This window comes from Ceratotherium simum, chromosome X (genome assembly GCF_057802395.1).
Source record: "Ceratotherium simum simum isolate JZ-2026a chromosome X, ASM5780239v1, whole genome shotgun sequence".
Taxonomy (NCBI): domain Eukaryota; kingdom Metazoa; phylum Chordata; class Mammalia; order Perissodactyla; family Rhinocerotidae; genus Ceratotherium; species Ceratotherium simum.
This window is the reverse complement of record NC_141940.1, coordinates 117,017,175-117,042,808: the sequence shown is the minus strand read 5'-3', so window position 1 is coordinate 117,042,808 and position 25,634 is coordinate 117,017,175. Positions and strand designations below refer to the sequence as shown.

Here is a 25,634-nt window from a genome sequence, read left to right as displayed (position 1 = left end):
AATATATAAGTGAAAATTTTTACTAATATATTTTATTTAATCCAATATATCCAAAATATTATCACTTTAAAGTGAAATGAATATAAGAAATAAATGAAATATTTTACATTCTTTGTTTTGTACTAAGTCTTCAAAGTCCCTAGGTGTTTTACATTGAGAGCATATCTCAATTTAAACTAGCAACACGGGGCAAGTGGCTACCATATCAGACAGTGCAGGTACAGAGAGTGGTTGTCGAGGAGTAACAGCAGACGAAGGGATAGTTAATGTAGTGTAGGTTTGTCAGAGAAGTGGCTTGAACTGACCTTGAGAGCCTGGTAGGATTTTAAGAAATGAGAGAGAAACAGGCAGATGTGATCATGTGAATGCAGGAGATGTTCTGGGGTAAACCTGCTTGCCTGGTCGGAGAGAAGATGGGTGTGAGGTAAGGGGAAAGAGCCTGGGTATGACTTGTTTGGTTTTCTCTCTCAGTAAAATAAGCATTAAGTGCCTCCCTTGTGCCTGGTACCAAGTTCAGCCTTGGGGCTATAGAAAAAGTGGAGGACACAGGCCCCAAGGGCTTGGAGTTGACACAGGTCCTTTCAGCAGATAAAGCAAAGACACATTACCTGAGGAATGGTTGGGTGCTAAGTGGTGTGAGAGTGAATTCAGTGTGAGTTCAGAAGAAGGAAAGATCAGAGTGGTTGGAGAAAATATCAAGACCAGAGTTTGGGAAGATGGAGTAGAGAGGAGCGAGGAAGAAGGAAAAAGAACCGAGAGGCATGGTGTGAAGTCCAGGGTGTAGAGGTCTAAACTAGGCTGGTGGTCAGGGGCAAGGCAAGGAAGAGATAAACCTGAAAGATTTTTAAAGAAGAAATAATGTGGTGATCAGTTGGGTACTAGGAAATAAAGCAAAAAGGAGAACGAAACCTTTCCATCGGTGCTCTTTCTCTTATTCATTCAATCCACAAGTGATTGAAAGCCAGCTCAGTTCTGGATTGCAGAGCAATCCAATTAGAAAGGCAGATAATTAAGTGTAGATGTGTAGAGGAGGAGAAATAATTTTCCCTCTACCCTTCTGAGTTCTAGGCTGAGACCTCTGTAATAAAAGATAGATTAACAAGAGAAAAACAGATTTGTTAACATGTATACCTCATATATACATGGGAGAGACCCAGGAAAACTGACTGACTCCCCAAGTTGGTCCAAGCCATCACCTTAAATACCATCTCCAGCTAAAGAGGAAAGAAATATATAGGGAGGAGGAGGGGAGGCCAATTATGGGAGGTGACCAGGAAAAGCACAGTAAACAAGGTAAGGTGGTTATGCAGATTTAAGTTCTGCCTTCTCCACTGAAACAGAAGAGTTTCTGGTGATTGAGTCATCCTCCTCTTCCTGGTACAGAGAGGGAGACACCCTTACAAATGGAGAGTTCCCTCATAAATTTAAATGTCCTGTGGGGGAAGAGGGAGAATCCCCCTCTGCCCTTTCCCTTAAGGTTCTTATGGCTGGCCAAATAATTAACAAGACAGGTTAGCAGGAGAAAATAATACCAAGTTTAATAACATGTATACATGGGAGAAACCAGGGACAATGCCTTCCTCAACACAATAGCAGAAATTATCTTAAATACCATGTTTGGCCAATGACAAAGGAGGATGTTGGGGTGGGGGGAGTCAGTTACAGGAGATTACCACTAAAGCACTGTAAACAAGAGTAAGGTTATTATGCAGATTTAAGGCCTCACTTTCCACATTGATAAATTTCTAGAAATGAGGTCATCCCCCCTCTTCCCAACACAGAGAGGGAGATACCTTTACAAATGGAGATTTCCCTTATAAATGTAAATGTTTGTCTGGCAACTCCTCGCAGGGCCATCCAGAGAATGTGGCCAGAGAGATAGAACTTCCGATAAGATGGGCTTGTTGGTGCCTTTTCTATTGTAACATCTATTTTACATTATATTACAGCCATCAGATGGAAGATCTGTTCCAGGAAGGAGCCACCATGTCAAATTCTTTAGGCAGTTAGTGGGGGAGGTCAAATGTCCGTCAGAGAAAACAATCAAGGTAAAGAGATATATTGGCCAAATCTTGATCTCCTACATCCCTTACAAAAAAGTAACTTCTACTCTTGTTTTCCGATCTTTTCCTGTGTCTGGTGTTTCCAAAATAATCAGCTCAACATAATCCTTATGCCAAAGAGGCATATTTGGGGGTGGCATATTCTGCTCCCCTTCACCACCCCCAAATATGCCTCTTTGGCATAAGGATTATTTTGAGAAACTGCGGACACAAGAGAAGCTCGGGAAACAGAATAGAAGTTACCCTTATGTAAGGGAAATTTACATTAGAAAGGGGGCCTGTACCAGGAAGAGAGCTATTACCAGAGATCACTTTTTCACCTGAGAGGCTTTCTGCATGGCAGAGCAAACTCTGTTTACCATACATTTCCTTTTCTCACCTTCCTGTGAAATTCCTTCCACCCCATTGAAGCCCCAGACTGCTGCCCCTTTCCTTAGCTCAGGATTGTATATCAGCCTCAATTGCCTGGCTGCCTTTTGAGTTTCATGTCTTTGTGGGCTCCCGTAAGTAAGTAGGGAATTAAAATTTTTTTCTCTTGTTAATCTGTCTTTCTGTTACAGGGGGGTCTCAACTAAGGACCTAGAAGGGTAGAGGGAAAATTATTTTTCTTCCCCTACGGTGGTATATTCTGCTACCCTTCGTATGCATATAATTATAACTATACCCGTGTAATAAATGTTTTGAAGGAAAAGATCAGAGTGTTATGATTAAAAATTAAGAAGAGGGGTAGTATTATAAGGGGGTAGTCAGAAAAAATTTTACTAAGGAGATGACAGTTAAGCCCAGGACCTAAAGATAATGGGAGCCAGCCCTGAGCTGAATGAGGGGAAATTGATTTCTGAGGAGGAGCAGGAACTGAGGAGCTAAGGCAGGAATGTGATTTCCACATTTCAAGAGCTAAAGACGACCGCTCCCCGCCCCCACCCCCTGCCTCCACCCCCAGGGCTGGAGACATAGGGTGGTACAAGCACAAAATAAATCAAAGCCAGGACTAGTCACATAAATAAATAACTAAAACCGAGCACATCCTCACTATGAAATCTAAAGGGTTTTTGTCACTGATACCTTCCTAATGACAGCATGGCATCGCTCACTTAAACCATGGTTGATAAAATCACTATCTCTATTTCATTTTCCCCATACAAGAAGAACCTGAAAATGAAGGCTCTGTGGTCAGAACACTTAATCATCTTCCTATTTTGAGGGAAAGTATGAGCAACTACCAAGAAATCATTTCATTCTGTATTTGGTTAAAATGGAGGAAGAGGAAGGGAGGAGAGAACAAAAATGTGCATTTATCTTTAGGAAAACAAGCCCTTGGCAAAAGCTGGCTTCATGAAGGGAACAGTGACCAAGGGTCCTCTAGTGGAGAGATGATCTGGGTTCCTAAAGAAGGAGGTGGGTGGGGGAAAAGAAAACCTTCTGGAAGCTGAACTTGTGAACCGAAGGGCATAAACTGATAGAAGCATTATGGTATAAAAGAGCAATTGAAGGATTAGGCCCGGTTTTCTTGGGCTGGTGTTTTCGTGGGTGTGAGAGTAGATTCTGGGCATTTCCTGAGTGAAGTGGGTAACGATGAAGGGTGAAAGAGGGCATCGTCTTAGGGATCTGCTCATTATTCCACCTCCTCCCTGGTCTTCACAGGAGACCCTCGTGAGTTGGTTTCGAAGAGTGATTCTCAAATCCTCATCCACAGTCTGAGTATCTCAGAGGGGAAGAGGTTGCAAGGTCTTTTTGTGCCGGGCATCTTTAAAACTGAATCAGGGCTGTTCTAGGGGTTTCAAAAAGTTTAAAAATATCACACAATTAATCAAATACAGCTTTTTATCCCAACAATAGCAGTTGGATAATCAATACTCAAATTAAAGGACATATATTGAATAAGGCACTACAGGGCAACAAAAAAAAGAAGGAAGATATGGCTCTTGCCTGCAAGGAATTTGCATTCTAATCCGATTATAATATGACTGTGTTGTACCAATTCATATGCATTTTCCATTTTAGATTCTGAAACAGAAAGTACTTGTTCTCTAATATAAGTTCTTGTTCTTCACAGGTTCTTTTATACTAAGGGAGAAAACCCAAAACATTGGGTTCAGACCTCTCTAGAGATGAGTACTGTGTTATATTAAAAAATAGAAAGAAAAAAGAGAAAACTCTGAGTTTGCCTGTAGCTTTTTAGCTGTAGACCAAGATTTCTCAACTTTGGCATTATTGACATTTGGGGCCAGATAATTCTTACTTGTGGGAGCCTGTCCTGTACACTGTAGGAGGTTTAGCTGCATGCCTGGCCTCTGCCCACTAGATGTCAGTAGCACTCTCCTCTAGTTGTGACAACCAACAATGTCTCCAGACATTGCCAAAGGTCTCCTGGGGGGACACAGAATCGCTCCCTCCCTTGAGAACCACTGGTCTAGAAACTGCCTGGAGAGCTCTATGTCTATTACTGCTGGGGCACTTTTGCCAAAAAAACAAGGTTAAGATCTTGAACTTCCAGCTTTGGGCAGCTACCTCAGGAAGAGAAATGTCTCCTCTGTAAGAGTAAACCAGAGGCAAGTTTCTGTTTGTTTGTTTTTATGAAGTGACGGCCGGTGACCCTGGCATACACAGGGGGCGTTGACTGGGTAGCAGCTGCCTTGTCACTTTCTCAAATCCTTAGACTCATTCTTAGCGGTGGGGTGAGGTGCAGAGGGTCATTGTAATGATTTATGTCCATCCATATTTCTTCTAGTTTTCCTCTTGGTCTTGGTTCTACCCATCTGTGGTGTTTTTAAAGGGCAGAGAACTGGAGCACCCCAGATTATACACGTGGGTTCTATCCATCATGCATGGATGTCTCAACAGCTCTATCTGTGTCACAGGAAGTCCGCTGAGATTTATCAGGGACTTGCCACAAAGACCTGGTGCTTGACTCGGGTAGAAAAATCATCAGTGATGTCATCAGTGCCCATGTGGGACAAACTGTGCACGTACACCTTCATATATAATGTCCATAGCTATGCATGTGACAAACAGAACTCCAGGGACTTTAGCAATGCTAAGATTCTACCCAGGTTTGCAGGATGGCTGCCTAATCCTCACAGTTTGCTTACATGGAGGTGAACTCAGCATACACACTTATATGGGACAGTGTAATCCCTCCAATGGGATCAATCTCTCTGGTTCTCTTCCCTCTGACATCCTTCTCTGCTGTGATCCAGGAAGTGTCTGTGTCTCTCCTTAAGGGCTTAGATATCTCTGTGTCCCCTATTTCCCCCTTTCTCCTCTATGCTGTGACACGGCCCTAAAACCCTGAACATCTGACTTAGATTTCTCACACTAAGAAGAAATTACTCCTTTTCTTCCCAGATTCATGGATATCCTTCTTAATTCTTCCAAAACCCTGGTGTGCCCCCATCTCACCTGGAAGCCTATAATATTATGTTGTGTATAGGATTCCAGAAATTTTCAAGACAGCAAGCTGAATTATAGGATGCATGCCACACAAGCCTTCATTTCTACCAGCCAACCAATTAAAACCTTACCATGTTTGTCCAAAAATTGTTCCCCTCTTCCCCCATTTCCTTTGTTGAAAATAAGTTCAGTATTGAAAATGTCATTAATTTGTATTTGTATTTAAAACTGGTTTGGCAGGTTGGGCTCAGAAAATTATCAATAAAGAAAAGAAACTCATTTGAGAATACTCTGTGTCCACGTGGTGCTAATCTCCACGCATTTTACTGTTATCACAGGACTGGGTCTCACTTGGTTTAGGTGAAGTTAGAAGCTCGACTGAGTGGCGTTAGTTTGACAAGACAGCAGAAGCCTGCTTCTCTGCAAGGTGCTCTCTGACCCGCTTTGTCCTCTGCTTTAGTCAGTCGATTAAGCCCCTAAGCAGCTAATTCCTAAGACTCTTCGATTCCATCAGCCTCAACAGGCTCTCCACAACTGGAGTTGGCTGGTGTGTGATCCCAGATGCTGGACATCTTGATAGCCCGGATGTGCTTTCTCCTAGTGCACCCACTCTGGGAGAGCATGGACCTGGTCCCGGGGGGCGAGCGCCAGTCGCCCATCAACATCCGGTGGAGGGACAGTGTCTACGATCCCGGCTTAAAACCGCTCACCGTCTCTTATGACCCAACCACCTGCCTCCACATCTGGAACAACGGGTACTCTTTCCTCGTGGAGTTTGAAGATTCTGCAGATAAATCAGGTGAGAGCCAGACTGGTGGTCTTGTCTGGAGTTAAAGGGACAGTTTCATGTCAGCACAGGCCACATCACACTGCCTCCATGCCAACAGGAACCTCTCCTGTTAGCAGCGGCATGGGACTCGCTGGACTTCCTTTTTCAATGTAGGAAAAAAGTTCCTTCTAGTTTTTAATGCACATTTTCTTCTGTTAGTATAGGTAGTATTTTTTTTTAGAAGTAATTTTTTTTTTTTGAGGAAGATTGGCCCTGCTCTAACATCTGTTGCCAATCTTCCTCTTTTTCTTTTTTCTCCCCAAAGCCCCAGTACATAGGTGTGTATCACAGTGGTAGAGCTGTAGCTCTTCTATACGGGACGCCGCCTCAGCATGGCTTGATGAGCGGTGAGTAGGTCTGCCCCCAGGATCCGAACTGGTGAACTCTGGGCCGCTGAAGTGGAATGCGTGAACTTCACTGCTATGCCACTGGGCCAGCCCTCATATTTTTTATTAATAAATATATATATCTTTATGTATAAATTCTATAATTGATACAGAAGATAGGGTGTGAATTTAAAGCTTTGTCCGAAATTTATTTTGTATGGGTGTATCGAATATGCTAATTTTCTCTGCTTGCTGACTTTACAAGACATGTCTATATTAAATAGTAATACTATTTAATCAGATTTAGCTGATCAGATTGCAGTACCTTTGAAATGGGGCAAAAAGAATATTAACGTATGCATGAGGTTACAGTCTTAACTAATTAAACCAGTCATATATTAGAAAAATGGAAACTTGTGTTCTATTAATTTTAATTAATTCTATTAAATTAATTAATTTAATTAAACAATGTTCTACATTAAAAGAAACACAATTTAAAAGAGATTTTTAAATTCAAATATTATATTGCTTTTGAATCTTCTCTTTTTTCCAACCTACCCAGATATAAACTAATCTGCAGAATTTGAAAGTTTACCTGAAACTTTTAGTGTCTATGGAAAACAGAATGTGATTAATTCTATGCAGGTTTCTTTTTTTTTTCCAAACCGAATTTGATGGCATCAAATAGTCCTAATTAGTCTGAAATAATTATTATTTGAAATAGTGTATCTTAAGGAGTGGTTATCAAGCAGTGGCAATTTTGCCTTCTCTTCCCCCCAGGGACTGAGGACACTTGGCAGCATTTGTAGTCATTTTCAGTTGTCACAACTGGGGTGTGGTGGTGCAACTGGTATCTCGTGGGTGGAGGCCAGGAATGCTGCTAAAGATCCTACAATACACAGGACAGCATTCACGAAGAGTTACATAGCCTAAAATGTCAATAGAACTGAGATTGAGAAACCCTGATCTAAAGGAACTTAGTTTCCTGTTATGAATATGAGGAGATGAGTCTGTGAAAGTGTTAATGAAGTAAAAAGTGTGACTGGAAGCATAAATAGAAGTGTTCACTCCTATATGTATCCTGGCTGTAGGATTCTCAACTGTATCTTGGTTTTCTTTGCATTTTCCTAGTGATGCTCTGATACTTAGACATGGCCCTCTGGTCTAACTGCAAACAGACTGCTCCTCCAGTGGGATCAATCTCTCTGTTCTCTTCCCTCTGACATCTTTCTCTGCCGTGATACAGGAAGTATGAGTCTCTCTTTAAGGGCTTAGGTGTCTGTTTGCCCCCCATTTTCCTCTTTCTCCTTCATGCTATGACACGACCCTAAACTCTTACATCTTACTTACATTTCTCAAACTAAGAAGAAATTACTCCTTTTTCTCCCAGATTTATCAGTATCTCTCTTAATTTTTCCAAAACCAAAGAGTGTGCCCCCATCTCAACTAGAAGCCTATAATATTACATTGTGTATAAGGATTCCAGAAATCTTCAAAACAGCAAGCTAAATTCCTGTGTTCCAGATGACCATCTTGCACTATGGTGAGCTCTACTTGTCTCCCTTAGAGCTCTACCATTATTCCTGCTAGAACTAGACTAGTGGGCAGACCCAATCTATAGAATATCAACTCCCATACATTCACTCTGGATGCACAGCCGCCCTCTCAATTAATAAGTCTCAATTCCATTTAGGTCCCTGGCAACCTTCTTTCTTTTCTTATGAGGATCCTAAATGTTGGTTAGCCTTCTAAGGACCTTGACAGTCTAGGGACTGTCTACTGCCAATGTATTATTGCTTCACTGAGTTGGAAATTTTAGGAAGTTGTTTAATGGGTTTCTTAACCAAGTGAGTTAATCTTAAGATCATTCAAGGCAAATAGCTTTTTGTTTTATTACTTAGTTATTTTTTTCTTTTGAACAATAGACCCAAGAATTCTTACCCACCCATTTAAATGGGCAATCTCAGATGGAAAGCAAATGACCAACATTTTCGTCATAATAGCTCTTTAGATATCTCCAAACACAACTAACTAAATCATTCCTTGATCTTACCTTCCCTAGGTGAGTCAGTCTCACATTCTTTTTACAAAATACAAAAGAAAAATTATAGAGAGGTTGCTAATTTTCCACTTGTTTTGTCAAGAGGGACCAAAATAGATAATCTCTTTTCATTATGCTTTAATAATTATTTTCTTTAAGATACTATTAATCTTTAATAAGTACCTAACTTTCTTTCTCTCTCTTTCCACATTTCAGTGACTGCCTCCTATTTCCTGCTTATTCACTGCTATTTCTCCATGCTGTTGCAAAATATTAGCATTCAAAAAGGAAGAAAGAGTGAATGAACCTAAAAAATAAAGAAAAAGTAAAAGAAAGCAAAGACATTCTACAAATGAAGGACAAGAAACAATTTTAATTCTAGCAAAGAAAGGATCTAATAAATATCAATGTCTATAAATTAAAAAAAAAAAAACCCTAGGAAATGCTGCTACAGTGTGCTTTACAAAGAACTGGGGATAAAGTATGCAGTTAAAGGGGCTGGGGAAGGTATGTGACAGAAACAAAACATACCAAACCTTACAGGATGAGCTAAAGCAGTGCTTAGAGGGAACTTACAGAGGAAAATGCCTATATTGGATAAGAAGAAATTTCTCAAATCAATAACCTAGCTTTCCACCTTAAGAAACTAGAAAGAGAAGAGCAAACTAAACCCAAAGCAAACACAAAGAAGACATAAGAAAGAAGAGAGCAGAAATCAATGAAATCAAAAGTTGGTTCTTTGGAAAGATAAGCAAAATTGACAAACCTTTAGCTAGGTGGACCACAATAAAAAAAAAGAGAAGACTCAAATTACTAAAATTAGGAATGAAAGAAGGGACATCACGACCAACCTTACAGAAATTAAAAGGATACTAGAGAAGGTATGCAAGCATCTCATACCACTGCCCTCTGCTGGGCATCGTTTTGTTCTTTGGCTCCCCTGAATAGGACACAGTTGTGGACTTTAATGAGTACGTGTGAGGGATGCAAAATATTGTGGGGAAGGACACTGAATTATGCCTGGGCTGAGTCCCACAGATGATCCCTGTAAATTATCACCTCCTCTGAAATGACTCTTATTAGTGATGTCACCAGGCATTAAAGAGAGAGAGAGGGGCCGGCCCTGTGGCGTAGCGGTTAAGTGCGAGCGCTCTGCTGCTGGTGGCCCGGGTTCAGATCCTGGGCGTGCACCGATGCACCGCTCGTCAAGCCATGCTGTGGCGGCGTCCCATATAAAGTGGAGGAAGATGGGCGCAGATGTTAGCCCAGGGCCAGTCTTCCTCAACAAAAAGAGGAGGATTGGCATGGATGTTAGCTCAGGGCTGATCTTCCTGAAGAAAAAAAAAAAAGAGAGAGAGATGAGTCTCATTCTCCTGAGAATGCTTCCTGCCCCATCTTGCTTCACTTCACTTTACACTTTGATGGGGCATCACCAATGAACCTAGTAAGAATGCTTGCACAAACATTTCAAGTTCTCCTGCCCTATTTTTGGTCCCACATTTACTTTTTTTGAAAAAAACAATGTAATGATTTTTAGTAAACTTACAGAGTGGTGCAACTCACTACAATCCAATTTTAGAACGTTTCCATCCCCACAAAAAGTTTCATGCCCATTTCCTTTTATTTGTATGGGTCCTGTGTATTACCTTTCCCTTCATCATCCCTCTCTCTGCTAGCTCCTTCCCCTCCACATTAAAAGCAAAAGAAGGGAGTGAACATTACATAGATTGCTTACTATAAGCCTGACTATGCTAGGTGTTTTATATTTGTTATCTAATTTTTTACAAGTTTAATTCTTTCTTATCTTAGAGCACAGAAAGAATAAAATATCAACAATCAAATAAATAAGTATATATTTACTTGATATCTCTTATGGCTGCTCTGCTTTCTAATTCATGATTTTCTGTCTCCCTTCTCTGCCCCATTTCTCGCTGGCTGTACTTCCCCCTCTCATCCACCTGTCCACCCGCACCTGACCCCACCATTTTCCTCACTCTTGCTAAGGTTACCAGTGATGTTTCAATTAACAAACCCAACAGACACTTTACAGTCTATTTCTTTAGTTCCTGGTTTCACTGAGGATCTCCCGAGTGCCAGGCACTGTGCCAGCTACTCAGAAAAGAAAGAGGAAGAAAGGACGGTCCTGCCTTTAAGGACCTTAGAGTGTGGTGGGAGGATAGCCCCTTGAAGAGACGATGCGAATGCAGAGTGCTAAGTACTGTGAGGGAAGTGTGCATGTGGGGTCTGGTGGGAGAAGCCTTCCTGGGTGAGGTGACACCTGGGCGGTCTATGTGGAGGTGGAGGCAGTGTGATGCTTGTATTAGGTATTACTGTGTATAAAGTGCAAGAAGTAAGTGGCAGACAAGGAAGTCCTGAGGTAGGCAAGAGCCGGTTTACAGAGAGTTCGGCAGACCACACTCAGAGACTGAGAATCTGAGTGCAGCTTAGCTGGGTATTCCCCTCCTCTGGGTCTCTCATTGGGCTGTGATCAAAGTGTCAGCCGTGGTTGGGGTCTCATCTCAAGGCTCCTCTGGCAAAGGATCCTCTTCCAAACTCACTCAAGTAGCTGTTGGCAGCATTCAGTTTCTCTCGGGGCCTTCATTCCTTGCTAGCTGTTGGCCAGAGGCCAGCCTCATTTCGTTGCCAAGTGGGCCTCTCCACAGGGCAGCTCACAACATGGCCGCTGGCTTCATCAGAGCAAGCAAGCAAGAAGAGTCAGAGAGGGCAAGCAAGATGGAAACCAGCGTCTTTTTGTAACCTAATCTCAAAAGTGACATCCTATTACTTTTACCCTTAGAAGCAAGTCACAAGGTCCGGCTCACACTCAGGGGAGGGAATTACACAAGGGTGTGAATATCAGGAGATGGGGATCATTGGGAGTCATCTTAGAAACTGCCAGCACACATGGCTAAAGACACAAAGCTAATTAACTCAAACTGAGGTCCTTTTCCTGCTAAATGCATGCTCTTAACCACATTATACAGAAGAGTACTGCCCTGTCTCACCTCTTTCCTATGTACAATTTACGCAGGTATAGTGCCTGGCACATGGTAGGGACTTGATGATTTTTCTAGCTAGCAAGTACCCAAGTCAGATGCCTGGGCATCTAACTTCTCTCCCAGGGATCACAAATGCAGATTACCTACAGTGCCAATGAAGTCATGAGAATGAGCAAGGCTGGGAGAGTCTGAGAGAAATGGCAGTGGTGGCGACTGTGAAGAACTGGTGGGACCATCTAAAGGGGGTGGCCATTTCTCCTGTCCAGCCTGTTGTCACCCAGTGGGAGTGTGTGCCCAACATGGGCAGAGCATCTCATTCTCAACTTGCAAATGTAGATTTCTATGTGAAGTCATCCAGCTTTAAACGTTGGCGATGAATTAAAAATGTGTTTAGTACAGTGTGGGTGATCCAAACACACCTGGAGACCAGTTCTGCCCCCCTCCCTTGCAGCCACCCATCAGTGACATTTCCTCTCTGCCTTGATCTTCTTTGGAGGAGATGCACAGTTCGTGTACAGGAAATGTTGCCAGTGTTTTTCTGGGGACAGGAGAGAAAAGCTGCCCTCTCCTCTGCCCTGGTCACTTGGGACCAGAACTTCAATTTCATTCAACAGATTAGATTGATTATTTGCCAGAGTCATGCTCACAATATGGAGCTGGCATAGAAAAGTAAGAATTTTTTGGAAGATATTTTTATTTCAGTATACTATAGTACCATCCTCCTATTAATTTAGTGAATCACATGGTATTATTCTCTGCACCTCCCCTGCCCCTCAAAGAAAAGTGGTCATTAGTGTCTTCACTCACCTCTTACAAAACTCCTTTTTTTAAAGAGGAAATTATGTAAAATATTTTGAAAAGCCAGTAAAATACATAGCAGACCACTGCATGACATAATCAGTGTATTTGGTCCTTGGGATCACTATAGTTGATCATTTGCATATATAAAATTCAACAAATAATGCAATAAAGTCTAAAGATCATTAAGATAGATGAGATGGGCGGTTTTCGTGTTGTATTGGTTTAACCATGGACAGACATCGCCAGGGTCTGATTAGATGGGAAAAATGAGGAACTAATATGCTTAGCAAATTCAAGCAAAAAAGGAAAAAAAATTAGCACCACCCAAAGCCTGAGGAAGTGTGACTTTAAAAACTTGTATCTGAATATTTTGCCTATAATGTATCATTTTCACTAGTTTCAGAAAACTCTAGGCTAAACAAAAGGTATTTATTATCCAACATGGTGAGGCCAGTGGTGAAGTGTGTGGATGACTCACATTATTCATTCTGTCCAAAGGGAAATGGGAGATAATTTTTGACTTGCAAATTTCCTATTCCATTTCAACGAAAGGGAAAGAAACACTAGTATCTTCAAAAATTGAAAAGCAAAGTATCAGTACATAAAAAGGGAAGAGAATATCTGTTGTCCCCCTATTTCAGATTTTTGTGTGTGTGTGTGAGGAAGATCAGCCCTGTGCTAACATCTGCCAATCCTCCTCTTTTTTTTGCTGAGGAAGACTGGCCTTGGGCTAACATCAGTGCCCATCTTCCTCCACTTTATATGGGACGCCGCCACAGCATGGCTTGCCAAGCAGTGCGTCGGTGCGCACCCGGGATCCAAACCTGTGAACCCTGGGCCGCCGCAGCGGAGCGTGAGCACTTAACCGCTTGCGCCACCGGGCCGGCCCCCCCCATATTTTAGTTTTATGAGAGGGTTGGATAAATATGCTGAGATAAATTTGCATTTTATTGCATATAAAAATAACTAGGCACAGTAAATATAGAATATAAAAATAAGTCAAGAATTAGCCTTTACCAATTGTATGTAGCTTGGAGTGTAGTTAAATCTTGATGTCCATTCAGAGTGCAGGTCTCGCCCTTATACGTGTATTAACTGCGTGGAAATCAGGTTTATAAACACTTGTGTATAATACAGTGTGCTCCATTTAGGACAGTTCATATAGAAGGTCCACCCACAGATTCGGCCTTTCCCCCGCTTTCCTCCACGGCGTGAATAACTGTCCCCTGAATTGTTGGATGTGCCATTTCAGTGATCGAGGGAGGACCCCTGGAACACAACTACCGACTGAAGCAGTTCCATTTTCACTGGGGGGCCATCGATGCTTGGGGCTCCGAGCATACCGTGGACAGCAAATGTTACCCCGCGGAGGTACGTTGAGAAGCTCGGGGACAGTGACAGCTGTGGAGAAGTGGGGATAGTTCTCAGTTTCTAGTTCTAAGAAATTATCAGGAAGAATCATGTGATTCCGATAAATGCTAAATAGTTCTCTCAGGGGCATAATTGATTATTCCCAGTTTATACATGTAACAATGATAACTTCTCTCATCTCAAATAATATTACAGAAATAAACCTTAGGATCCTGCAGCTGAATTCTTCCAAAATTCAAGATAGGCTCAAATTATAGCCTAAAGTAATAACTCAGGCAAAAATACAGGGCCCATCAGGTCAAATTAATCCAAATAAACGATGGTGGGAGCCTAAATAAAAGCTGTAGCAATCGCCACAGAGAAAAAGAGCAAGATTTAACAAGCGTTTCTGAAATAAAAGCAGCAGGACTTGGAGGCAGAGTCCTCTTCAGGAGACCAGGGGGAGAAGTTAACCAGGACCTTCAGGGCCTCACTTGGGAGGCTGGGTGATGATGCATTCAGGAAGGATGGATGAGGAATGATTTGTAGGGAAATATAGGGAGCACATAAGGAAATAGAATTTTGTCTTACAACTTTTCCCCTAATTTAGTTTTAAATGTTACCTTAAAAAGAAACACATTTTAAGTGGTTAGCCCTCAAAGAAATTTGTCTTCAACGCCTAATTCCCATTGGGAGAATCTGTTTCTCTCAATATAAACATCTTTCCTTTAGATGCAAATGGATTTTGAATATGAGTGTTTCATGCAAATCAGGATGGGAATGGACAAATGTTGCTTCCCTCACTGAAATGTTACCCACTTTGCTATATAATTTTGTTTTTTATTTTTCTCCCCAAATAAATCCCTCTATTTCAAAGTAACATTCATTGCTGCTCCTGCATACATTTCTTCCTGTTATTTATTTCTATCTCATTTTGCACCAGATTGTCATATGCTTTTCTCAGTGGCTTTATTTTGGGTGAGGAAACATGTTAAAATATCATATGTTGGATAAGGCTGTCTGTTTGTTTTGGAGTGATCCTATATGGTCCTGTCTCAAACCCTCTTGTAATGGTGTTTCAGCTGCACTTGGTGCATTGGAATGCAGTCAAATTTGAAAACTTTGAGGACGCAGCACTGGAAGAAAATGGTTTGGCTGTGATAGGGGTATTTTTAAAGGTAAAAAAATCTTACCAACTTTAAATGCCGTGTTGTTTTCTATGATGAAAAGGTACGATATTGCAATATTAAGTTCTAAGAATATTGGGATAAAAATAAACGATGCTTAAAATACAAGATTGTTATGAGTATATTTCAAATGGTATAAAAATGCACAGTCCAATAGAGTAGTCACAAGCCACATGTGGCAACTGAGCACTTGAAATGTGGCTACTTTGACTGTGGAGCAATTTTTAATTTTAATAAATGTAAATTCCAATTTAAGAACTGATACTTAAATGGAGCAGGGGCACCTTTCCCTGCAGGCTCACTGACCCCATCAGCAAACAGCCTGCTCACTTGTTCTGTGTCTAATTTAATTCAGTGATGTTGACAACATTCTAAATTACCAGTTTAAGTGTAGTTTAAGTAGCGTGGTTTGTTTGCTTTTATGTAATCACCAGGTGGTTAATTTTAATTCACATTCTGTTACAGTTTCTTCAGTGGGACGTCAGTTGTTTGTAATATTTTCTCACTGCTTCTTTAGCTAGGCAAACAACATAAAGAACTACAGAAATTAGTGGATACTTTGCCATCAATTAAGCATAAGGTAATATTTTTTTTCCTATATCACTTGAAATATATTTTATGTTGCAATCTCCAAGTGGAGCCACTAACAAGGCACTTTGAATTGGGAAATATAATTAACCTCAGTGTAATTCAGGTTCTCGAAAGTTGTCTAGAAGACAACTTGCTATTTGTGATGCTTGTGTTGAGAGAGCCCTGGACCTGGGACACCTTGCAGGGGACAGAAGGAATTCCATTGGTGGGCACTGACCACTCTGGTTTTGCTGCCATGCTGAGCACATGCTCAGTCCCTGCTGAGCACTCGGGGACTCTGGAACAATGCTGTCCCCTCCTCTGCTCCCAACACCTGTTCCTTCCTTGTGGAAACACTCAGAGCAGTTTTCTTGACTCTTAGCTACCCTCCCACAGGCAGGGAGAAAAGTTTTGCAGAAACTTGGTTTGTCCAGCTTTAACGAACAATTACCCATATCCTTCAGGTTAGATACCTTTGTCCAACCCCCAAGATTAATTGTTCAATATTCAGAATCCCAAAGGGGCTGCTCCCTGGAAGTCCATATATTCTTTCTTCTCCCTCCCCCCCAACTCTGTCTCTCTCCCTCCTGCCTCTTTTCCTCTCCCTCCCTCTTCATCCCCCCCCCACCGCCTTTTAGTCCAGGATCCTGGCTCCTCCTAATTTGTGTTGTATTTTAGAAAGGAGAATTCTATTAGTCTTGCTTGAAAAAGAGAAGCCTCTTTGTTTATGCATCAGCTACCACCTAATGCCTCCCAAAGAGTTGAGAGGAGACCACCTGCTGTAAACTCACTAGAATGGAGGGCGAAAATGGTTTCCGCTGTGTTCCCACTGACGCGTATCAGAAATACACAGTTAGGGCCGGCCCCGTGGCTTAGCGGTTAAGTGCGTGCGCTCCGCTGCCGGCGGCCCGGGTTCAGATCCCGGGTGCGCACTGAGGCACCACTCCTCCAGCCATGCTGAGGCCGCGTCCCACATACAGCAACTAGAAGGATGTGCAGCTATGACAGACAACTATGTACTGGGGCTTTGGGGGAAAAATAAATAAATAAAATCTTTAAAAAATAAAAAAAATAAAAAATAAATAAAAAAAAAGAAATACACAGTTAGTTGCAAGAACAAAGCATGGGCATGATTCTGTCCCAAGGTGTCCAGAGGTACCTGGAGCTCCTCTGGACCACTGCTGGTCCCCAGGCACCCCTAGAATCATCTCCTCATTATCCGATTCCTGACTGGCTTTCACCATGAAATGATGACTCAGTGACCCCTTTCTCTTGGGCAGGACACCCTTGTGGAATTTGCGTCATTTGATCCTTCCTGCCTGATGCCCACCTGCCCAGATTACTGGACCTACTCGGGGTCCCTGACTACCCCGCCACTCTCCGAGTCCGTCACCTGGATTATTAAGAAGCAGCCCGTAGAGGTTGACCATGATCAGGTATGGTCTTTCCACATTTCTATATAAGAAACCTCTAGTTTTCTCCTTTAAAACAAGGCTGGGGGGCCGGCCCAGTGTTGCAGCGGTCAAGTTCGCGAGTTCTGCTTCGGCGGCCCGAGGTTCGCAGGTTCAGATCCTGGGCATGGACCTACTCACCACTCACAAAGCCATGCTGAGGTGGTGTCCCACATAGAAGAGCCACAACCCTACAGCTATGATGCACAACTATACACTGGGGCTTTGGGGGAAAAAATAGAGGAAGATTGGCAATGGATGTTAGCACAGGGCCAATCTTCCTTAAAAAAAAATAAGGCCGGGCTCCAAGTTTGGCATCAGTTTTTAACATCTTGTAGTGCTTATACATTTTTATTAAAATGTGCTAACACCTTGTCTTAATTTGGATATGAATTAGGAAATGCTTCACTTGAACTAGAGAGAAGAATTAAAACTTAGGAAACAAGCTTTTTACTTCCATATTTGACAATGACATATGTTTTATGCATTGTGTATTTTATACATAAATATGAATCTCTATCTAAAGAAGACCCTTTTAAAGGAAAAAATGAAGGCTAGAAATGGATTTGCTCAAAACCCTTTAAAATACTTCAGGTCAGGGCCGGCCCCGTGGCTTAGCGGTTAAGTGCGCACGATCCGCTGCTGGCGGCCCGGGTTTGGATCCCGGGTGCGCACCGACGCACCGCTTCTCCGGCCATGCTGAGGCGGCATCCCACATACAGCAACTAGAAGGATTTGCAGCTATGACATACAACTACCTACTGGGGCTTTGGGGGAAAAATAAATAAATAAATAAAAATTATTAAAATAAATAAATAAATAAAATAAAATACTTCAGGTGATTTTGCTCTGGAATCTCAGGATAAAGACACAATCCAATAGAACTACCATATGATCCAGCTATCCCACTGCTGGGTATTTATCCAAAGAACTTGAAAACACCAATTTGTAAAGGTACATGCACCCATGTGTTCATTGCAGCGTTATTCACAATAGCCAAGACTTGGAAGCAACCTAAGTGCCCATCAAGGGACGAATGGATAAAGAAGATGTGGTATATATACACAATGGAATACTACTCAGCCATAAGAAACGATGAAATCCAGCCATTTGTGACATCATGGATGGACATTGAGGGTATAATGCAAAGTGAAATAAGTCAGAGGGAGAAGGTCAAATACCATATGATTTCCTTCATTAAGTAGTAGATAATAACAACAATAAACAAACACATAGAGACAGAGATTGGATTGGTGGTTACCAGAGGGGAAGGGGGGAGGGAGGAGGGTGAAAGGGATAATTCGGTACATGTGTGTGGTGATGGGTTGTAATTAGTATTTTGGTGGTGAACATGATGTAATCTATGCAGAAATAGAAGTACAATGTTGTACACCTGAAATTTTTACAATGTTATAAACCAATGTTACTGCAATAAACAAAAAATTAAAAAAAAAAAAAAAAGACACAATCCAACAATGTCTGTCCAGAAATTTTAAGTCAGTTGTTTTGAACTTGGAATTTACTTTTTCCTTAGAAACTAAGTTTTAGTGGTGAAAATCTTGTTTAATTCATAATATAACTAAACTAAATAATACTTGCTTATGCTTGCTTTATGGGATTTTTATTAATTACAGAGCATTTTCACAAGAACAGAAGCTTCCAAAATCTTTTTTATGAAGCCAGGATACCTGACACCAAAACCCATCAAAGATTGGACCAAAAAAGAAGTAAACTCCAGACTGATATCTGGGAAGAATATATTTTTAAAAAGCTAAAATAGTATAGTAGAAACAGAATCCAGCAGTACATTAGAAAAAGTATATACTTTGTCCAAGTAGCATTTATTCCAGTAATACAAGGATGATTCATTATTAAGAATGATATTAATATAATTCATCATATCAGTGAATCTAAATAGAAAAATCATATAATCATCTCCACAGATTCTTTTTTTTTTTTAAAGATTTTATTTATTTATTTTCTTTCCCCCCAAAGCCCCAGCAGATAGCTGTATGTCATAGCTGTACATCCTTCTAGTTGCTGTATGTGGGACGTGGCCCCAGCATGGCCAGAGAAGCGGTGTGTCGGTGCGCGCCTGGGATCCGAACCCGGGCCGCCAGCAGCAGAGCGCGCGCACTTAACCGCTAAGCCACGGGGCCGGCCCTCTCCACAGATTCTTAAAAGGCATTAGCAAAATTCACCATTCAGTTATTTAAAATTTTCAATAAAGCAGAAATGTATGGAGACTTCCTAACTTGAGAAAAGAGACTGATCTCAGTTCTAGAGTAAATAGTGTGCTTAATATCGAAAGGATTATTACCATATTAAATTTTATATTAAATTATATTCTGGAAGTAGTCAATACAATTAGACCAGAAAAGAAAAAAGTAATTAGAGAAATAATAAAAAACTACTGCAAAAATAAGATAATTCAGTAATTAGTGGAATATAATATTAATTTATAGAAATCAATACATTTGACATATATAAATCACAATCGGTTAAAAGATAATGATATAAAGCTATAATGGAAGAATGAACACTATTTATAATGGAAACAAAAATATAAAATACCTTGGAATAACTTTAAGAAAGGTTAACAAGAAAACAACATTCCTGAAACACAAAAGAACACTTGAATTAATAAAATTCATACCATGTAATTGAATAGGAAGACATCATAAAGACACCTTTGATGTCAAGTCTCCTTAAGTCGTTATTCTCCATGAATTGTTTATTCTCCATAAATTTGATGTAGTCCCAATAAATACAGTCATGTGCCACATAACGACATTTTGGTCAATGATGGGCTGCATATATGACGGTGGTCCTGTAAGATTAGTACCATATAGCCTGGGTGTGTAGTAGGCTATACCATCTAGGTTTGTGTAAGTACACTCTGTGATGTTCACACAACAACGAGATCACCTAACAACGCATTTCTCAGAATATGTCCCCGTCGTTAAGTGACGCATGACTAGATAAATATAATTTTTTAACAAAGTGGAATCATTCTGTACATACCATTTAGCTGCTTTTTTTCACTCAGTGATGTGTGGAACATTTTATAGATAATAAACATTATCTTCAATATCATTTTTAATGGCTATGTACTAGTCAATTTTATAGATCTAATGTCACTTATTGGTACTTGGGCTATTTGTAATCTTTTGCAGTTAACTTAAAAATTTAAAAACAAACCTTAACTACTTGGACATGTTCTTAACGAATGAGGGTATATGTGTATTTTGCAAACACAGTCACTGTGTTTGGTGCTTGCCCCTGGTCACAGTCCTGCCTCTGCAGCTCTACTTGGCCTGAAGTCTTTGATCCAAACAAATCTTCACATGCTTGCCTAGTGTGCCTCAGACTGTCCTCTCCAAGCTACAGTGCCCCTGATTGAATGAGAAGAAATGTTGTGAACAGATTTTCCAGCTGGCTGGAAGTCAAGTGTTCCATAACATGGTTGCTCAGAAAGCCAAGGAGCTATTGATTGATGCTACTGCCAAGTTAAAGAACAAGCCCTGATCTGGAGTTGCTCCTTTTGTATTGAGCTGTACTGTCCAATATGTTAGCCACTCGCTACATGTGGCCATTTAAATTTAAATATAAATACATTAAAATTCAAATTAAATTAAAAATTCAGTTCCTTAGTTGCACTGGCCACATTGCAAGTGCTTAGTAGCCATATGTGGCTTGTGGCTACCATAATGAACCATGCAGAGGACATTTCCATCATCATAGAAAGTTTTTTTGGACAGTGCCGGTGGGGGGTATCCCACGGCCAGTTAAGACATCCACGTACAGCATTGCTTTGTCCACAGTGCCCAGGTGCAGTGAGCAATCAAGAATACATTGTTTATGTTAAAGATTCAGTTAAATTAAAAAAAAAATAATTTTGCACTGTTATTATAGGCATCAAACCTTTCCTTTATTATTCTGTAGGCTGGCTATTTTGCCCATTTAAAGATGAGGTTCCTGGGGGCCGGCCTGGTGGCGTAGCAGTTAAATGCTCGAGCTTCGCTGTGGCGGCCCAGGGTTCATGGGGTCAGATCCCGGGCGCGCACCAACGCACCACTTGTCAAGCCATGCTGTGGCGGCATCCCATATAAAGTAGAGGAAGATGGGCACAGATGTTAGCTCAGGGCCAGTCTTCCTCACCAAAAAGAGGAAGATTGGCATCAGATGTTAGTTTGGGGCTAATCTTCCTCACAAGGAAAAAAAAAAATAAAGATGTGGTTCCTGAGAATCAAAGATGAAGTCACTCGTCCTTGGCAAATGGCTAATATGTGGAGACAGGGCTTTTGACCCCCAATCTTTGGATCCCAAGTGCCCCGCTGGCCTCACCAGCTCCTGCTACTCACCTCTCACAACGACATTCTATTCCCTGTCCAGCAGGGAATGCATTTCTACCCAGAAATAAGTTCTCCTTCTGTATCTAATTTTATTTTATTTTTTTAATTTATTTATTTTATTGTGAGGAAGATCAGCCCTGAGCTAGCATCCATGCTAATCCTCCTCTTTTTGCTGAGGAAGACCGGCTCTGAGCTAACATCTATTGCCAATCCTCCTCCTTTTTTTTTCCCCCCAAAGCCCCAGTAGATAGTTGTATGTCATAGTTGCACATCCTTCTAGTTGCTGTATGTGGGACGCCGCCTCAGCATGGCCGGAGAAGCGGTGCGTCGGTGCGTGCCCGGGATCCGAACCCAGGCCGCCAGTAGCAGAGCGCGAGCACTTAACTGCTAAGCCATGGGGCTGGCCCCTCTGTATCCAATTTTAGATGAAGGTTTCAGAGTTGTAAAGGTGAAAGTAATTTATTCAAGAAGTAAAGCTGTTTTTCTATTGAAATTATTTTTGCTTCCTGCTTCTATTTCTAGCTTGAGCAATTTCGGACCCTGCTTTTCACTTCTGAGGGAGAGAAAGAGAAAAGAATGGTGGACAACTTCCGCCCCCTTCAGCCCCTGATGAATCGCACTGTTCGCTCGTCCTTCCGTCATGATTATGTGCTGAATATACAAGCAAAACCCAAGCCATCGACCAGCCAAGCGACCCCCTAGGATGCTCATATCTCAGCAGTATTTTGCTTTAATACATACTAGCTTTTTAAAAATTGTTAACGAGGCTATTCTAAACACTTGCATTTAATAATAATTATAGATGTGCATTTCTTGGTATGGCAATGCTCCTTCAGTCTTTGAGGAAAGCTCTTTGGTAAACAAATTCTTACTTTTATTGATAATGATGTTTATCACTCAAGTACCAGCAAGAGACGTAAGTTTCTCTTATAGCAACTTGTTGGTAATTGTAATGTCTTTTTATATCTGACATTTTTGAGCTGTCTTTTTATGTTTATCAACTAGTGGTTCTATAGAGTTATAAATACGGGTGATAATCAAAACAGTTAACAACTGGTAAGGCGCAGACACTGACCATCCAGAATGCAAGCCTTTCAGAAACAGCCGTGGGGCCCGAACTGGTACTTCCTGGCTGAACACTGGCCATGGTTTTAGGTATATTTTATTTCAAAACCTGAATGTGTATTCTTTTATAAGGCCTTCTCAATGAGTATGCTTGCCCCGATCTTTAGTTGTCATTACTAGTACAAGATATGCTTACTTATTTACTATCAATTTATGATACATAAAAATATTTTTTAATCCTAAGAAAGCAAGGATTTACTTATATCTGGAAATCCTTTTGCATTTCTGAAGGTCAGATATGTTACATAAAGTCTTGAACATATAGAAAACATATGCAGAACATTTTAAAGAAAATGCTTGAAGTGCCTAGCACTTAAAATTCTTTCATGATATATTTACAGAAATATTTTTTAAAAGACTGGCAATATAATAGTCTGTAGTTTATAGTATTATCTTGCATTATTTATACACTTTTATAGACTATGATGATAATATTTTTCCACAATGACAGAACTCTCTTGGCTTTTCTTTAAAACTGTCTGAACTTTATTTCATTAGTTGAAGTTCTATGCAAGGCAGGTGATCAACAAATCTCCCAGTTTACACAGTGGTTTAGAAGACGTTTGCTCCAGTAATAGAGAAAGGCTCTATCCGCTTTATCCAATAGGCTAAAATCTAGATAATTCTACATATTCTGAGGAATCCATGCCACTGTTGCCCTTGCTTAAAAATATCTTGGAATGTGTCTATCTACAAGCCTGTGTTCAGACTCAATATTGCATTAATAACTAGTAGTATTTCTTTTATTAACATGCTAGTCATCTGACCTGCAAGATAGGGTTGGATGAATATACTTAACACTACTGAACTATACACTGAAAAAGGTTAAGATGATAAATTTTGTTATGCATATTTTACCATAATTAAAAATAAATAATTCAGTAGAACAAAAGATAAGGTTGGAGTTGTATGTGCAAGTTTGGGGGGATATCTCTGCTCTAAAAAAAAGGGGGAGGTGAAGGCATTTGCTCCTAGGGTGCATGCCTTCTCTGGGAAAGGGAAGCTTGTATGGCCTAGGAAATGAATAAAATTCTTAAAAGGATAAATGTGGGGGAAAAAAGTTTATATTAACTTAATAGAATTAATCTGTTTCAAACCATGGTTGTCTTTAAACGAGAAAACACGTAAGATATGCATTTTCCAGGGCACACAGTCTTCCCTCCTAGGCATCTTGCAAACTCTTAGCACAAAATTCTATCGCAGCGAGTCTTCCAAATTGGAGCGAGCACCAATGTACAGAATGCCCTACTTGCCCTTATATCTTAGAGATACAATGGATGTATGGATAGGGTGTGTCCTGGTTCGCCACGCCTGCTTTACTCACACCTGGTGTTCTGGTGTAATTACTAACAGCACCCTCTTTCACGCTCCGCTGTAGCCTGGTTTGCATCATAAATTCTTGGTCACCTTCTTTGCAGAGGTTATGGAAACTGCCTTGGGGGTGTGGTTTCTTCCATGCCTTAGTCATATGGTCCCCAAAAGGGTGCTTTCAATTCCCTGGCTACTGATATACCCTAGCAAGAAACTTTTTGTCTTTTATCCTTCCAGAAGTGTTTTACTCGTATCTTCCTAGACATGAAGGGGAAAAATGGGCTTGAGGTCTGTCAAAGGGCTTGAGAAAGAATTTTGTATTAAAATTGCTGCTCATCTTCATATAATAAAACCCTTTCTTTACAATACTAATTTACAGTACTAATATTTGTTGATTGGCTTTTTCTTCCCATTAGTTTTTTTGAGTCTGTAAGATGTCTGTAAAATTAATGAGACATCCTTTAACATGTAGATCAGAAAGTGACTAAAAAACTCCTAAGGGATTTATTAGAGAAACAGGAATGGAAAGAACCACCCGCTCCTCCTTAGCTCTCCCTTCTGTCAAACCAGTGCACAATCGATCTGCTGACATCAACGATAGGGCAAGCTGCCAGCCCCTTTCTCCTTTCCCAGGGCTACATGGGTCAGGGTAAAGGTGGCTATTCTAAAACCAGGCATCTGCCTCAAAAAATGTTTAGGAAGATGTCTTTCCCTTGCTCACTAGGGGACAATTCTTTTGGCATGATATTAGCAAAAATACAGTGTTGTAATTACTTTAGGTATTTTTCTGCATCACTAGAAGAATCAACATCATTTACTTGATGTTTATTCTGCTTAATGTTTTATTGTCTTTTTAATCCAACTTTGTTGGTTAAGTTCTTTCATGTAAAATTTTATTGATCAAAAATGGATATAGTTCATTTAAGCAAATAAGCTCTAATTTTACCATATAATTAGTACATATAAACAATACTGGCTACTTAACACATAAATAGTAATGCATTCATGTTGTTAGGAACTGAATGTTTGGTCCCTCCACAATTCATACGTTGAAACCTAACCCCCAATGTGATGGTATTAGGAGGTGGGGCCTTTTGGGAGGTGATTAGGTCGTGAGGGTGGAGCCCTCATGATGGGGTTAGTGCTCTTTAAAAGAGACCCTGGAGAGCTCTCTCACCCCTTCTCCCATATGAGGTCACAGAGAGAAGACAGCCTTCTAGGAACCAGTAAGGAGGTACTCACCAGACATCGAATCTGCCAGCATCTTGATCTTGGACTTCTCAGCCTCTAGAACTGTGAGAAATAAATTGCTGTTGTTTATAAGCCACCCAGTCTATGGTATATTGTAATGGCAGGACTATGACACTTGTCCCTATGTATATTTTGTTTCCTGCTTTTTGAATTCAACCACTCTTTAAAATTTGTACTTTGGTTTGGGTTCTGGGTGGGGATATGGACTCTGCCACCATTTCTTCTCAAACCACCAGCAGTTGTGTTGCTTTGAGCTTATCACTAGACAAAAGAATCAAGTAATAAGAACTATCACTGGATAGTTCTTTCCTCCAAAGAAAACTTTTAATCAGTTGTACAAATATAGATTTGCATGCATTTTTCACATTAATATGCATTCATAAGTATTTTATCTTTCTAAGTTATAATCTGGAAAATATATAAAGCCCTTGGCATAGCAATGAGGGTTGGAAAGGACTTGAGACCTCACTTTATGTCCTTGAATAAATCTAGTGACTAATACTGAAATTAATGGTAGGCAAGAAATGAAATGTTCTTTCCTGAGAATTTCTGCATCGACTATTTAATGAATCCTAGTACCAT

At 40.7% G+C, this 25,634-nt stretch overlaps 2 protein-coding genes across 10 annotated transcripts in view; both read left to right on the top strand.

Moving 5' to 3' along the window:
* CA5B (carbonic anhydrase 5B) overlaps positions 1 to 24,182 on the top strand; it is a 38,812-nt gene extending 14,630 nt beyond the window's left edge. For all 6 annotated transcript variants that reach the window (XM_004435151.3, XM_087426379.1, XM_087426377.1 and 3 more), the window contains 6 exons: positions 6,058 to 6,255; positions 13,705 to 13,823; positions 14,885 to 14,980; positions 15,507 to 15,569; positions 16,840 to 16,995; positions 21,888 to 24,182. In XM_004435151.3, the coding sequence (XP_004435208.2) occupies positions 6,058 to 6,255; positions 13,705 to 13,823; positions 14,885 to 14,980; positions 15,507 to 15,569; positions 16,840 to 16,995; positions 21,888 to 22,067 (812 nt within the window). In that variant the 3' untranslated portion in view covers positions 22,068 to 24,182. The remainder of the gene's footprint in view (positions 1 to 6,057; positions 6,256 to 13,704; positions 13,824 to 14,884; positions 14,981 to 15,506; positions 15,570 to 16,839; positions 16,996 to 21,887) is intronic.
* Positions 24,183 to 24,305: 123 nt separating this feature from the next.
* ZRSR2 (zinc finger CCCH-type, RNA binding motif and serine/arginine rich 2) overlaps positions 24,306 to 25,634 on the top strand; it is a 31,373-nt gene continuing 30,044 nt past the window's right edge. For all 4 annotated transcript variants that reach the window (XM_087426370.1, XM_087426368.1, XM_087426369.1 and 1 more), the window contains exon 1: positions 24,306 to 25,096. The gene's annotated coding sequence lies outside the window, so the exon portion shown is untranslated. The remainder of the gene's footprint in view (positions 25,097 to 25,634) is intronic.